Source organism: Salvelinus namaycush, chromosome 41 (genome assembly GCF_016432855.1).
Source record: "Salvelinus namaycush isolate Seneca chromosome 41, SaNama_1.0, whole genome shotgun sequence".
Lineage (NCBI taxonomy): Eukaryota > Metazoa > Chordata > Actinopteri > Salmoniformes > Salmonidae > Salvelinus > Salvelinus namaycush.
The window spans coordinates 9,323,792-9,338,199 of record NC_052347.1 but is presented as its reverse complement, the minus strand read 5'-3'; the positions used below and the strand labels follow the sequence as shown (position 1 = coordinate 9,338,199).

Below are 14,408 nucleotides of genomic sequence, written 5' to 3'. Positions count from 1 at the left end.
GACAGGTGAAACACCTACAGAAGAGTCCCCTCAGCCAGCTGGTTCTGTTCACAAACAGACCCCACAGGAAGAGCAACACAATTCGACCCAAACAAATGATGAGAAAGCAAAAAGATAATTGCTTGACACACTGGAAAGAATCAACCCCAATTTTTTTGCAAATTGGAACGCTATCTGTCCCTAAACAGAGAGTACACAGTGGCAGAATATCTTATCACGGTGACTGACCAAAAATTAAGAAAAACCTTGACTATGTACGTTACAGACTCAGTGAGCATAGCCTTGCTACTGAGAGAGGCTGCCATAGTCAGACTTGGATCTTGAGAGAAGACAGACTGTGTGCCCACAAAAATAATGGTGGAAACTGAGCTGCACTTCCTAACCTCCTGCCAAATGTATGACCACATTAGATACATATTTCACACAGAACCACAAAGATTTTGAAAACAAATCAAACATTGATAAACTCCCATATCTGTTAGGCGAAATACAGCAGTGTGCAATCAAAGCAGCGAGATTTGTGGCCGTTGCCATGTGAAAAGGACAACCTTTGGAGCACAAACAACACTGTAAATACTATTTCACTTGCTTTGGCAATGTAAACATGTTTCCCATGCCAATAAAGCCCATCTGAATTTAACTGATTTCTTTCCGAGTTTTGAACGCTGCATCTTTCTAGAGCTCCGACTTTCCGACCTGAAGCTCACCGTCGTCGTGCTTTGACCTCGTTTTTTTCGCTGAGTTCCCAGTTGTCGTGAAAGCACCACAAGAGGCGGATGTTGAGTAGATTCATGATAAACAGACTAGCTAACGGTTGCCATCATTTGACTTCCCTACGAACAGGCTTGTGATATAGCTATCGTCATCACCCAATTCCAATTGTGTGGAAGAGACAACACATCAGGTAAATCCCGTGTAGAGATAACTAGGAAACAATATTTGAGAGGCTATCAGCTAGCTAACGTAACTAGCTAACGTTAATCTCCGTTTAGTTTTAAACTGATGTTACTCAATGTGAGCTAGCTAACGTTACATTACTGTTCTTTTGAAATGTTCCATTTTCACTGATGACAATAATATCTAACTAGATACCTAACTAGCTACAGTAGCAACTATACTAACTAGGCAGACCGTTGTATAACGTTAGCTAGCTGATGTAAACGTCCAGTCAAATCAAGGCTTCTCTCACGTCAACAAGTCCTAAATGCAGTAACGACGAGCTAGCAATTTATGTTTGATATAAACTGTGTCGATGTCTAGATAGCTAGCTACAAAACGTAAAGAGTGTTTGGTGGGTTGAGCGGATCATCTATGTAAATAACGTTACTATATCAAGAGGATTGAGGAAAAGGATGGATGAAGCTTTCTAGAAAGTTGCCTCACTAGAGAGAACAATGCTGGTTTTGTTGTATGTCACCCCCCCGATTCAGTTCCATATGACAAAATAGTGTAGTTTATCTTTTTTTTTTAAGGTAAATTATTGAAAATGATGATGGCTCATTCATATTCTACTTAAACATAAATTGGCAATGGCAGTTTTTTTGTAACATCACCATCATTGGTCCTCAATTACTTTGTTGGAATTCAGTGTTATGTTATAACAAATGAAGGCCTGTTTTAACTGTTTGTGATCAAATCAAACTCATCCAGACATAATGAAGTGCATGACTGAAGCGTCTCTGGATGTCCCTTAAACCTAAGTGTTCTGTACTCTGATTCTGAATTTCTGATGCTGTTCTAATGTACGACGCTTAAATGCTTACTTTACAAACAGCGCAAGTGCAAATTCCTGGCCTCATCTAGGTTGCCTTGGGTACAATACGGGTATTAACTTAGCCTAGCTCTTAAATAATTGTGGCGTACATTCAGATGCCATGCATTTGTACATTTTTATTTCTATCATACCCTGGACATTCCTGTAATTTCCCCAGCTTAATCAGTCTTCACATCACACTCACTAACTGGTTGGATAGCTCTCCTCTGCCGTATCACTGCCTTAGATTACCAAGTCATTTGACAGGCTTATTTTTATTGCACTGTCTGGCATTCTGACTGTTTGTTTTGGAGCAGGCGGGCCAGCCTCTTAATCATTTTATGTTCACATTAGAGACGCCCTGACATGCATAGTGATCTCTCACAGGCCTGGTCAGCTGACCTGGGAAAGTGAAGCCTAGTAGGCTGAAGTATGGATGGCAGGACTGGACAGCTGGTGGCATAGCAGTGTCCTGCTCCCAAGGCTAGGCTGTGTTTGTTTTCAGACACGTGTAGTAGTCAGGTGAGGTTTACGTTGTTGTAGAGTCTGTTAGGGAAAGTGTTGGGCTAATCTGTAGCCAAGTTAATTGCGCTGCATTGCTGAGATGACATGAGTCTGTAATACCAACATGTTTCAAGCAGACCACCATAGTCCCTGTGCCCAAGAACACTAAGGTAACCTGCCTAAATGACTACCGACCCGTAGCACTCACATCTGTAGCCATGAAATGCTTTGAAAGGCTGGTCATGGCTCACATCAACACCATTATCCAAGAAGCCCTAGACCCACTCCAATTTGCATACCGCCCCAACAGATCCACAGATGATGCAATCTCTATTGCACATCACACTGCCCTTTCACACCTGAACAAAAGGAACACCTATGTGAGAATGCTATTCATTAACTACAGCTCAGCGTTCAACACCATAGTGCCCTCAGCTCATCACTAAGCTAAGGACCCTGGGACTAAACACTTCCCTCTGCAACTGGATCCTGGACTTCCTGATGGGCCGCCCCCAGGTGGTAAGGGTAGGTAACAACACATCCGCCACGCTGATCCTCAACACGGGGGCCCCTCAGTGGTGCGTGCTCAGTCCCCTCCTGTACTCCCTGTTCACTCATGACTGCACGGCCAGGCACTACTCCAACACCATCATTTAAGTTTGCTGATGACACAACAGTGGTAGGCATGATCACCGACAACGATAAGACAGCCTATAGGGAGGAGGTCAGAGACCTGGCTGTGTGGTGCAAGGACAACAACCTCTTCCTCAACATGATCAAGACAAAGGAGATGATTGTGGACTACAGGAAAAGGAGGACCGAGCACGCACCCATTCTCATCGATGGGGCTGTAGTGGAGCAGATTGAGAGCTTCAAGTTCCTTGGGGTCCACATCACCAACAAACTAACACGGTCCAAGCACACCAAGACAGTCAGTCGTGAAGAGGGCAAAACCTATTCCCCCTCAGGAGAATGAAAAGATTTGTCATGGGTCCTCAGATCCTCAAAAGGTTTTACAGATGCACCATCGAGAGCATCCTGACGGGTTGCATCACTGCCTGGTATGGCAACTGCTTGACCTCCAACCGCAAGGCACTACAGAGGGTAGTGCGTACGGCCCAGTACATCACCAGGACCAAACTTCCTGCCATCCAGGACCTCTATACCAGGAGGTGTCAGAGGAAGGTGATAAAAATTGTCAAATACTCCAGCCACCCTAGTCCTAGACTGTTCTCTCTTCTACCGCATGGCAAGCGGTACCGGAGCGCCAAGTCTAGGTCCAAGAGGCTTCTAAATAGCTTCTACCCCCAAGCCATAAAACTCCTGAACAGCTAATCAAATGGCTACCCAGACTATTTGCATTGCCTCCACATTGACTCTGTACCGGTACTCCCTGTATATAGCCTCCACATTGACTCTGTACCGGTACCCCCTGTATATAGCCTCCACATTGACTCTGTACCGGTACCCCCTGTATATAGCCTCCACATTGACTCTGTACCGGTACCCCCTGTATATAGCCTTCACATTGACTCTGTACCGGTACCCCCTGTATATAGCCTCCACATTGACTCTGTACCGGTACCCCCTGTATATAGCCTCCACATTGACTCTGTACCGGTACCCCCTGTATATAGCCTCCACATTGACTCTGTACCGGTACCCCCTGTATATAGCCTCCACATTGACTCTGTACCGGTACCCCCTGTATATAGCCTCCACATTGACTCTGTACCGGTACCCCCTGTATATAGCCTCCACATTGACTCTGTACCGGTACCCCCTGTATATAGTCTTCACATTGACTCTGTACTGGTACCCCCTGTATATAGCCTTCACATTGACTCTGTACCGGTACCCCCTGTATATAGCCTTCACATTGACTCTGTACCGTAATACCCTGTATATAGCCTCCACATTGACTCTGTACTGGTACCCCCTGTATATAGCCTTCACATTGACTCTGTACTGGTACCCCCTGTATATAGCCTTCACATTGACTCTGTACCGGTACCCCCTGTATATAGCCTTCACATTGACTCTGTACCGGTACCCCCTGTATATAGCCTCCACATTGACTCTGTACCGGTAACCCCTGTATATAGCCTCCACATTGACTCTGTACCGGTACCCCCTGTATATAGCCTCCACATTGACTCTGTACCGGTACCCCCTGTATATAGCCTTCACATTGACTCTGTACCGGTACCCCCTGTATATAGCCTCCACATTGACTCTGTACCGGTACCCCCTGTATATAGCCTTCACATTGACTCTGTACCGGTACCCCCTGTATATAGCCTTCACATTGACTCTGTACCGGTACCCCCTGTATATAGCCTCCACATTGACTCTGTACCGGTACCCCCTGTATATAGCCTTCACATTGACTCTGTACCGGTACCCCCTGTATATAGCCTCCACATTGACTCTGTACCGGTACCCCCTGTATATAGCCTTCACATTGACTCTGTACCGGTACCCCCTGTATATAGCCTTCACATTGACTCTGTACCGGTACCCCCTGTATATAGCCTTCACATTGACTCTGTACCGGTACCCCCTGTATATAGCCTTCACATTGACTCTGTACCGTAATACCCTGTATATAGCCTCCACATTGACTCTGTACCGGTACCCCCTGTATATAGCCTGCACATTGACTCTGTACCGGTACCCCCTGTATATAGCCTTCACATTGACTCTGTACCGGTACCCCCTGTATATAGCCTGCACATTGACTCTGTACCGGTACCCCCTGTATATAGCCTTCACATTGACTCTGTACCGGTACCCCCTGTATATAGCCTGCACATTGACTCTGTACCGGTACCCCCTGTATATAGCCTTCACATTGACTCTGTACCGGTACCCCCTGTATATAGCCTTCACATTGACTCTGTACCGGTACCCCCTGTATATAGCCTCCACATTGACTCTGTACCGGTACCCCCTGTATATAGCCTCCACATTGACTCTGTACCGGTACCCCCTGTATATAGCCTCCACATTGACTCTGTACCGGTACCCCCTGTATATAGCCTTCACATTGACTCTGTACCGGTACCCCCTGTATATAGCCTTCACATTGACTCTGTACCGGTACCCCCTGTATATAGCCTCCACATTGACTCTGTACCGGTACCCCCTGTATATAGCCTCCACATTGACTCTGTACCGGTACCCCCTGTATATAGCCTCCACATTGACTCTGTACCGGTACCCCCTGTATATAGCCTCCACATTGACTCTGTACCGGTACCCCCTGTATATAGCCTTCACATTGACTCTGTACCGGTACCCCCTGTATATAGCCTCCACATTGACTCTGTACCGGTACCCCCTGTATATAGCCTCCACATTGACTCTGTACCGGTACCCCCTGTATATAGCCTCCACATTGACTCTGTACCGGTACCCCCTGTATATAGCCTCCACATTGACTCTGTACCGGTACCCCCTGTATATAGCCTTCACATTGACTCTGTACCGGTACCCCCTGTATATAGCCTTCACATTGACTCTGTACCGGTACCCCCTGTATATAGCCTCCACATTGACTCTGTACCGGTACCCCCTGTATATAGCCTCCACATTGACTCTGTACCGGTACCCCCTGTATATAGCCTTCACATTGACTCTGTACCGGTACCCCCTGTATATAGCCTCCACATTGACTCTGTACCGGTACCCCCTGTATATAGCCTCCACATTGACTCTGTACCGGTACCCCCTGTATATAGCCTCCACATGGACTCTGTACCGGTACCCCCTGTATATAGCCTCCACATTGACTCTGTACCGGTACCCCCTGTATATAGCCTCCACATGGACTCTGTACCGGTACCCCCTGTATATAGCCTCCACATTGACTCTGTGCCGGTACCCCCTGTATATAGCCTCCACATTGACTCTGTACCGGTACCCCCTGTATATAGCCTCCACATTGACTCTGTGCCGGTACCCCCTGTATATAGCCTCCACATTGACTCTGTACCGGTACCCCCTGTATATAGCCCCGCTATTGTTGTTTACTGCGGCTCTTTAATTGAATTATTTGTTATTCTATCTTTTTTGTTGTTGTTGTGTATTTTCTTTAAACTGCATTGTTGGTTAAGGGCTTGTAAATAAGCATTTCATGGTAAGGTACCTGTTGTATTCGGTGCATGTGACAAATACAATTTGATATCTAGTTCTTCACTGTTCCAATATTGTCAGCTTCTCCTGTGTCATTTGGCCAGTCAATCTTCTTTATGCTAAATTTCTCATTGACACAGGCTAAGTTGGTTACACAAGACAGCTTTGCTGCTCCATTTGTGTGGCAATGTGCTTGTTTTATTTAAAGGCTACTGAGATTGTCTTGGGTAAGCGCTTGTGTTGTCAGGTGAATGAATTGAAGTCATAGAAATGCCATGATGCAGTCGACTGTGATTAATGGGCATGCATGTGTTAGTATCTTGGAGACTAAATGTTATTGCACCAATGTTTGAGAGAAGCAAGTTGTCTATAATTAACCTAGCACTTGTTAACGGCTGCATACTGTTAGTGTTTTTCATTTGCCTGAGAAAGTAGCAATTGCAATTTCCAAATAGGACCACATGCAATAAACTTTTGTCATCTTTTTTTTCTTCTCCCTTTTTCTTATAGGCTGTTGGACCTGACAGAAGAGCAGGCTCTATAGGTGGAAACTCCCCACTGTCATCAGCAGGTAATCATGACTAATGTCCCTTCTCTTCACCCTGCTGCCATGGGTTCTGTTTTTCTGTAAATATTGGCGGCTTTAAGAGGTCATTTCTGTTTTAATGTCAGACTGCCAACTCATTGCTAAACTCCCTAATGTTTGCTGTTGTGAGTGTGTTAGGATAATTAACATTACTAATGTTTATCATCTAACACACATTTAGGTAAAGGGTGGATTGAAAGCAATTGCCATTGTTTTTGTCTTAAATACCTGCAAATGTAATATTCTAGAGGCCTCAGAGGCAGTAGCCTAGCCCTAGCCTAAACCCAGCGTTATCCAGTAATACTGTTGAATGTTGTCTGCATCCATCATATTTATCATACCAATTCACTTGATTGAAAAGATCTAGGGTCTACCAAGACGAGTCAATACTGAGACAAAATGTCAGATAAGTAAATTTATTTGAATGCATCAGTAGCTGAAGTGCGAGACAGCTGCTGTATCATGTTGCAGTGTGTGGGTATTGAACTGACTGTCAGTGAACTGATAGGCCTGTGTGCGTGTTCTTTTCACAGAGTGGCTGAGTGAGTCCAAGGCCAGTGGTGAGTGGAGCTTCTACCCCAGGCCCCCCCCATCCAAAGGTCCAGCCAGCATGTCCAGCGACCCCCCTCCTCCCTACCCCGGAGGTCCCAGCGCCCCTCGTATCGAGGAGAAGAATGGACAGCCAGCCATTCCGGGTACAATTATTCTATAACTGTCTCTTATTGTGTATGATGTGGAGGGAAAACATTTAGTTTGGGACAAGACTACAAAAAGAGACACATTTTAAGAGACTATTTTACAAATGGACAGAAGTCCAGGGTAGGAACCACGCACAGGCAAACCTGTGAACTTCAAAATACCATCTGGTTTCTTTGACTGGGCTGCTGATTTAGTATTTGCACTGTAGCTGACTAGCTGTAGGGAAACTGGTGTGAATTTGCATAATTGCCTCCCATATCAGCTCTTGTGTGGCTGGTTAGAGAAAGGCCTAGAGAAACATCACCAGGGAAACCTTGAAAGTAGGCCCTGTCTGTGAACAAATCTTTCTTTGTCTGGGCTCCCCCTCCACCCCAGGTTTCCTTACAACAAAATACTTTTTCGACCAGCCAAAGGAATGTGATCAACAAAGTGTATTTGTTACAAACTACGTAACAAATCCTTGAGAATTGTAAAGCTATGAAAAAGAACTAGTGCGGATATTCTGGCCTGAGTAACAGATGATGATGCATGTTCTCAATAATGGGCCAATGCCTTACTTGATTTAAGCCAAACATAAGTCATGTTTCTTCAATCAATCATTGCTGTGAAAGCAAATGTACAGCTCACTAATAAATCCTACTTGTTTGTCTGTTTTCTCTCCCAGGCTCGGTGGTCCCTGTAACGACGGGTCCTCCTCAGGGGCCCTCCCTGCCTCCAGACTATGGCCCTCCACCCTACGAGGCCACGCTACAGCCAGGCTTCTTGCCGCCACACGTCCCAGGAGATGGGGCCATGCCCATACCACATGGTAGGCATACACTGGTCTACAGAGGGAATGAAATAAGATGGGTGACTCTAAATGCATACCCATGTCGTTTGGCATAGCACCTATATACAGTACATACCTCCTTGTGTTTTTACCCTACAGGTGGCTTCTACCCTCCGCCAGGGCACTTTGGCCCGGGGCAGTTTGGCCCGGGGCACTATGGCCCGGGGCCCATTCAATTTGGGCCTGTGACAGGTCAGACGGCTCACACGGTGCTGGCACCCCCTGGGACAGCTACCACAGTGACCGTGCTACAGGGGGAGATATTCCAGACAGCACCCGTACAGACTGTGTGTCACCACTGCCAGCAGCCCATCATCACCCGCATCAACCACAGCGTGGGCCTCATGAACGCTGTCTTCTGCCTCTTCTGCTTCTTTGTTGGGTAAGAGGAAGAATTGGTGTACTACATTGTATATAGGTTATGTAAGGGATAACCAACAAGTGGCTATGCGTTCTATGGAAAATAATAAACAATGTTGGAAGGTGTGTTCCACGACATGTTAGTTACATTATTTTTCCAGAGAACGCATAAAGCCCAGAGTTGATTATCTCTGTCACACCATAGCTATAATTGAACACATTTGCTGCTAGAAATGTGTTCATTTGCAGGTAGAAATGTGTTCAACATCCACTGAAGTAGCTAACAAGTTTACTAGGTACAGTGCCTTCAGAAAGTATTCATACCCCTTGACTTATTCAATATTTTGTTGTTACAGCCTGAATTAAAAATGTATTAAATGTGTTATTTTTTATTCTCACCCATCTACACATAATACCCTATAATGACAAAGTGAAAACATGTTTTTAGAAATGTTAGCAAATTTGTTAACTAATCTGCGCTACGGGATCATTTTCCTAAACAACTGCTGAATTGCAGGGCGCAAAATATTACTAAAAATATTTATAATCATGCAATCACAAGTGAAATATACCAAAACACAGCTTAGCTTGTTGTTAATCCACCTATCGTGTCAGATTTTGAAAATATGCTTTACAGAGAACGAAATCCAAGCTTTTGTGAGTGTATCAATCAATGCTAGGCATAGCATTTGGGCCTAGCCCCAAATTAGCATGGTCACGAAAGTCAGAAAAGCAATAAAATGAATCGCTTACCTTTGATAATCTTCGGATGTTTGCACTCACGAGACTCCCAGTTACACAAATGTTCTTTTTGTTCGATAAATATTACTTTTATAACAAAAAAAACGCCATTTGGGTTGCGCGTTATGTTCAGAAAACCAAAGCCTCGTTCCGTTCGACGAAAATTCCAAAAAGTATCCGTAATGTTCGTAGAAACATGTCAAATGTTTTTTATAATCAATCCTCAGGTTGTTTTTAACAAACATAATCGATAATATTTCAACCGGACCGTAACCTATTCAATAAGAGAGAAAAAGAAGATGGGGAGCTACCCCTCTCGCGCACAGGAAGTAATCAGAGGACACCTGACGATTTTTGAAAAATCTCGCTCGTTTTTCAAAATAAAAGCCTGAAAATATGTCTAAAGCCTGGTCACAGCCTGAGGAAGCCATTGGAAAAGTAATCTGGTTGATACCCCTTTAAATGGAAGAAACACGGGCCAGGAAACACAGATAAAAAAAGAAAGAAAATCACGTCCGGGTTAGATTTTCTCAGGTTTTCACCTGCAGAATCAGTTTTGTTATACTCACAGACAATATTTTGACAGTTTTGGAAACTTTGGAGTGTTTTCTATCCTAATCTGTAAATTATATGCATATTCTACGATCTGGACCTGAGAAATAGTCCGTTTACCTTGGGAACGTTATTTAAAATAAAATAAAATCTGACCCCTATCGTCAAGAGGTTAAATGAAATACAGAAATATTTAATTTACATGAGTAATCACACCACTGAGTCAATACCTTGTAGAAGCAGCGATTTATAGTCTTTCTGGGTAAGTCTCGAAGAGCTTTCCACACCTGGATTGTGCAACATTTGCCCATTTTTATTATTTTCTAAATTCTTCAAACTCTGTCAAATTGGTTGTTGATCTTTGCGAGACCACCATTTTTGTCTCCCACTGTCTGGTGGAAAGCAGACTGAACCAGGATTTCCTCTAGGATTTTGCCTGTGCTTAGCTCCATTCTGTTTCATTTTTATCCTGAAACTCCCCAGTCCTTAATGACTACAAGAATACCCATAACATGATGGAGCCACCACTATGCTCGAAAATATGAAGAGTGGTACTCGGTAATTTTTTTTCTTGAACACAGTGTTAATTGTTTTGCCACATTTTTGCAGTATTACTTTAGTGCCTTGTTGCAAACAGTATGCATGTTTTGGAATATTTTTATTCTGTACAGGCTAACTCTTTTTCACTGTGTCAATCAGGTCAGTATTGTGGAGTAACTACAATGTTGTTGCTCCATCCTCACAGCCATTAAACTCTAACTGTTTTAATGTCACCCATTCGCTTCATGGTGAAATCCCTGAGCGGTTTCCTTCCTCTCCGGCAATTGAGTTAGGAAGGACGCCTATATCTTTATAGTGACTGGGTGTGTTGATACACCATCCAAAGTGTAATTAATAACTTCACCATGCTCAAAGGAATATTTAATGTCTGTTTTTTTTTTACCCGTCTACTAATAGGTGCCCTTCTTTGAGAGGCATTGGAAAACCTCCCTGGTCTTTGTGGTTGAACCTGTGTTTGAAATTCACTGCTCGACTGAGGGACCATACAATTATCTGTATGTGTGGGCAGTGGCGATTTTAGCATGCAATCTTTTTGGGGGGGGGTGCAAGCCAGCAAAGCCACAACACTAAACAATAAATTAATTGCACTATAACGGTGACAAATGGTGTCCACAAACCGTTAGGGCCTACATAAAGCTGTCCTAACAGCAGAATCCCAACAGCAGTCCCAACACCTTACCTGTGCTACAGCTGGCTATCAGTGGAGCCTTGTCTGGCAGCAAAACAGTTCATTCAGCCCCATTTACTGCCTTTTAAAAAACATAGCTGATATGGCTGACTTGCTTAAACAAATGTGGTTTCTACTGACAATTGAGATGTACAAACTGTGGCATAAGGGGACGATAAGCGGATAAGAGGCAATCCGTAATTTCGATTAAGACATTAATCAGTGCGCTAGGACAGACGTAGTCAATATAACTATTTGTTCAGCACCTTTGAAATGTACTGCGGCAGAATTCAGAACATGGGCCGTTCTTACAGTGATCTCTCTGTACACCAAGTCAGAACTGTAGGATAAATAAAGGGCACATAAGCAGACAATGAAAGGTCTTACAATATTCAATGATTACATTTCTCTAAAAAAGGTTATAGTCCACATGTGCACCACAAAGTCAGGGCAGTAGGTGAAATAGGGTGAGGCACATGGGCTACTACACAAGCTTACTACACAACATACACTTAGTATTACTTTCTTAGCTACTGTATACATATCTCCCTGGCATATTACATAATTTATGCAGCAGCATACAACACATTTGTGGACTCACCTTGTTATGCTGTGCTCACTTGAACAGGAAGGTGGCGCAGCGGTCCTTTGTGGGCAAATTTTGTCTGGCATTCTCTGGATTTATGTTGCTTCAAGACAACTGGGAATTTGGGGGAAAAACTAGGTCGAATCATGATTACGTCAGTGATCTTCAGGTCGTAGCTCTAGAAAGAGGCCCGAGTTCCTGACTTACAATTCCGAGTTGGATGACTGTTTAAAACTTAGTTCCACAGCCGGAGCTCGTTTTTCCCCCCAGAGTTCCTAGTTGTCTTGAACTCACTGAAGTCAGATTTCCCAGTTCCAAGTTAAGTTGTTTTGAGCGTGGCAGAAATCATGTTGGATTGGGCCTCCCGGGTGGCGCAGTGGTCTAAGGCAGAGACTCTGGGTTCGAGCCCAGGCTCTGTCGCAGCCGGCCGCGACCGGGAGGTCCATGGGGGGGGCGACGCACAATTGGCCAGCGTCGTCCGGGTTAGGGAGGGTTTGGCCGGTAGGGATATCCTTGTCTCATCGCGCACTAGTGACTCCTGTGGTGGGCCGGGCGCAGTGCACGCTGACCAGGTCGCTAGGTGTATGGTGTTTCCTCCGACACATTGGTGCGGCTGGCTTCCGGGTCGGATGCGAGTGTTAAATTGCATTGCCCAATTTACAGTAAAAAAAATATGAGTGCACAACAACAAAAGGCATTTATCACAGCAACAATGTATTTCCTTTCAAATGGTACCAATTATATGCATATCCTTGCTACAGGCAATTAGATTTGGGTATGTCATTTTAGGTGAAAATTGGAGAGAGAAAAAAGGGGTACGATCTGTTCATTAAATCTCAATTGAATCCAATTTAAGTTCAGGCTGTAACACAACAAAATCTGGAAAAGTCACAGGGTGTGAATACTTTCTGAAGACATTGTAGCGAGAGTAGTTGCCTCGGTAACCAAACAGACTTGCTAGTATAGCTAACCAAACCATCAGTCCTGCTTGCTGTTATGAAAATCGAATGCAACAATGCCAATGTTTTCAATTAAACCTTTTGCTTTCAAAAGCAGCTCACGCATAGAACATATAAGAATGAAGTAGCCATTGAATTCTACCATGCGTCATAAGGAAATAATGCACGCTCTAGAATGACCTTCAAGCCAATCAGAAACAAGTATTCAACAATGCCATGGTATAAACACAGAATAGTATACTACGGCAGGAAATATTTGATTTCAGGCCAAACACCACAGAATGAAATGAAGGAGAGCAGTGGGTTGTTAGCTATAATAAGACTATTGATTTTGGTCTGTATTCTCTGGTGGTTTGTTTCGTCATTTATTTTCTCTCTCCTCTACCACAGGTGTGATCTGGGCTGCTGCTTGATTCCCTGTCTGATTGATGATCTCAAGGATGTGATACACACCTGCCCTTACTGCAAGGGCTACATCTACACATACAAGCGTATCTGCTAACCACCAACAGACAGACACGTGTGTATATATATACACACACAGTGGGGCAAAAAAGTATTTAGTCAGCCACCAATTGTGCAAGTTCTCCCACTTAAAAAGATGAGAGAGGCCTGTAATTTTCATCACAGGTACACTTCAACTATGACAGACAAAATGAGAAAAAAAATCCAGAAAATCACATTGTAGGATTTTTAATGAATTTATTTGCAAATTATGGTGGAAAATAAGTATTTGGTCAATAACAAAAGTTTCTCAATACTTTGTTATATACCCTTTGTTGGCAATGACAGAGGTCAAACGTTTTCTGTAAGTCTTCACAAGGTTTTCACACACTGTTGCTGGTATTTTGGCCCATTCCTCCATGCAGATCTCCTCTAGAGCAGTGATGTTTTGGGGCTGTTGCTGGGCAACACGGACTTTCAACTCCCTCCAAAGATTTTCTATGGGGTTGAGATCTGGAGACTGGCTAGGCCACTCCAGGACCTTGAAATGCTTCTTACGAAGCCACTCCTTCGTTGCCCGGGCGGTGTGTTTGGGATCCTTGTCATGCTGAAAGACCCAGCCACGTTTCATCTTCAATGCCCTTGCTGATGGAAGGAGGTTTTCACTCAATCTCACGATACATGGCCCCATTCATTCTTTCCTTTACACGGATCAGTCGTCCTGGTCCCTTTGCAGATAAACAGCCCCAAAGCATGATGTTTCCACCCCCATGCTTCACAGTAGGTATGGTGTTCTTTGGATGCAACTCAGCATTCTTTGTCCTCCAAACACGACGAGTTGAGTTTTTACCAAAAAGTTCTATTTTGATTTCATCTGACCATATGACATTCTCCCAATCTTCTTCTGGATCATCCAAATGCTCTCTAGCAAACTTCAGACGGGCCTGGACATGTACTGGCTTAAGCAGGGGGACACGTCTGGCACTGCAGGATTTGAGTCCCTGGCGGCGTAGTGTGTTACTGATGGTAG

At 44.2% G+C, this 14,408-nt stretch overlaps 1 protein-coding gene across 1 annotated transcript; it reads left to right on the top strand.

Annotated features, from left to right (window-relative positions):
- Positions 1-648: 648 nt before the first annotated feature.
- On the top strand, positions 649-13,525 carry LOC120034187 (cell death-inducing p53-target protein 1-like). The gene is made up of 6 exons (XM_038980654.1): positions 649-904; positions 6,905-6,965; positions 7,514-7,675; positions 8,344-8,487; positions 8,608-8,890; positions 13,325-13,525. Exons 3-6 carry the CDS (start codon positions 7,591-7,593, stop codon positions 13,434-13,436), a joined length of 624 nt encoding a protein of 207 aa, XP_038836582.1. The 5' UTR covers positions 649-904; positions 6,905-6,965; positions 7,514-7,590; the 3' UTR covers positions 13,437-13,525.
- Positions 13,526-14,408: the final 883 nt, after the last annotated feature.

What these genes read in the sequence shown, in the direction of transcription:
- LOC120034187 (XM_038980654.1), top strand. Translation starts at nt 7,591, where the DNA reads ATGTCCAGCGACCCCCCTCCTCCCTACCCCGGAGGTCCCAGCGCCCCT. An exon ending in GGCCATGCCCATACCACATG is followed by an intron (nt 8,488 to 8,607) that starts GTAGGCATACAC and finishes TTTACCCTACAG; the next exon opens with GTGGCTTCTACCCTCCGCCA. An exon ending in CTCTTCTGCTTCTTTGTTGG is followed by an intron (nt 8,891 to 13,324) that starts GTAAGAGGAAGA and finishes CCTCTACCACAG; the next exon opens with GTGTGATCTGGGCTGCTGCT.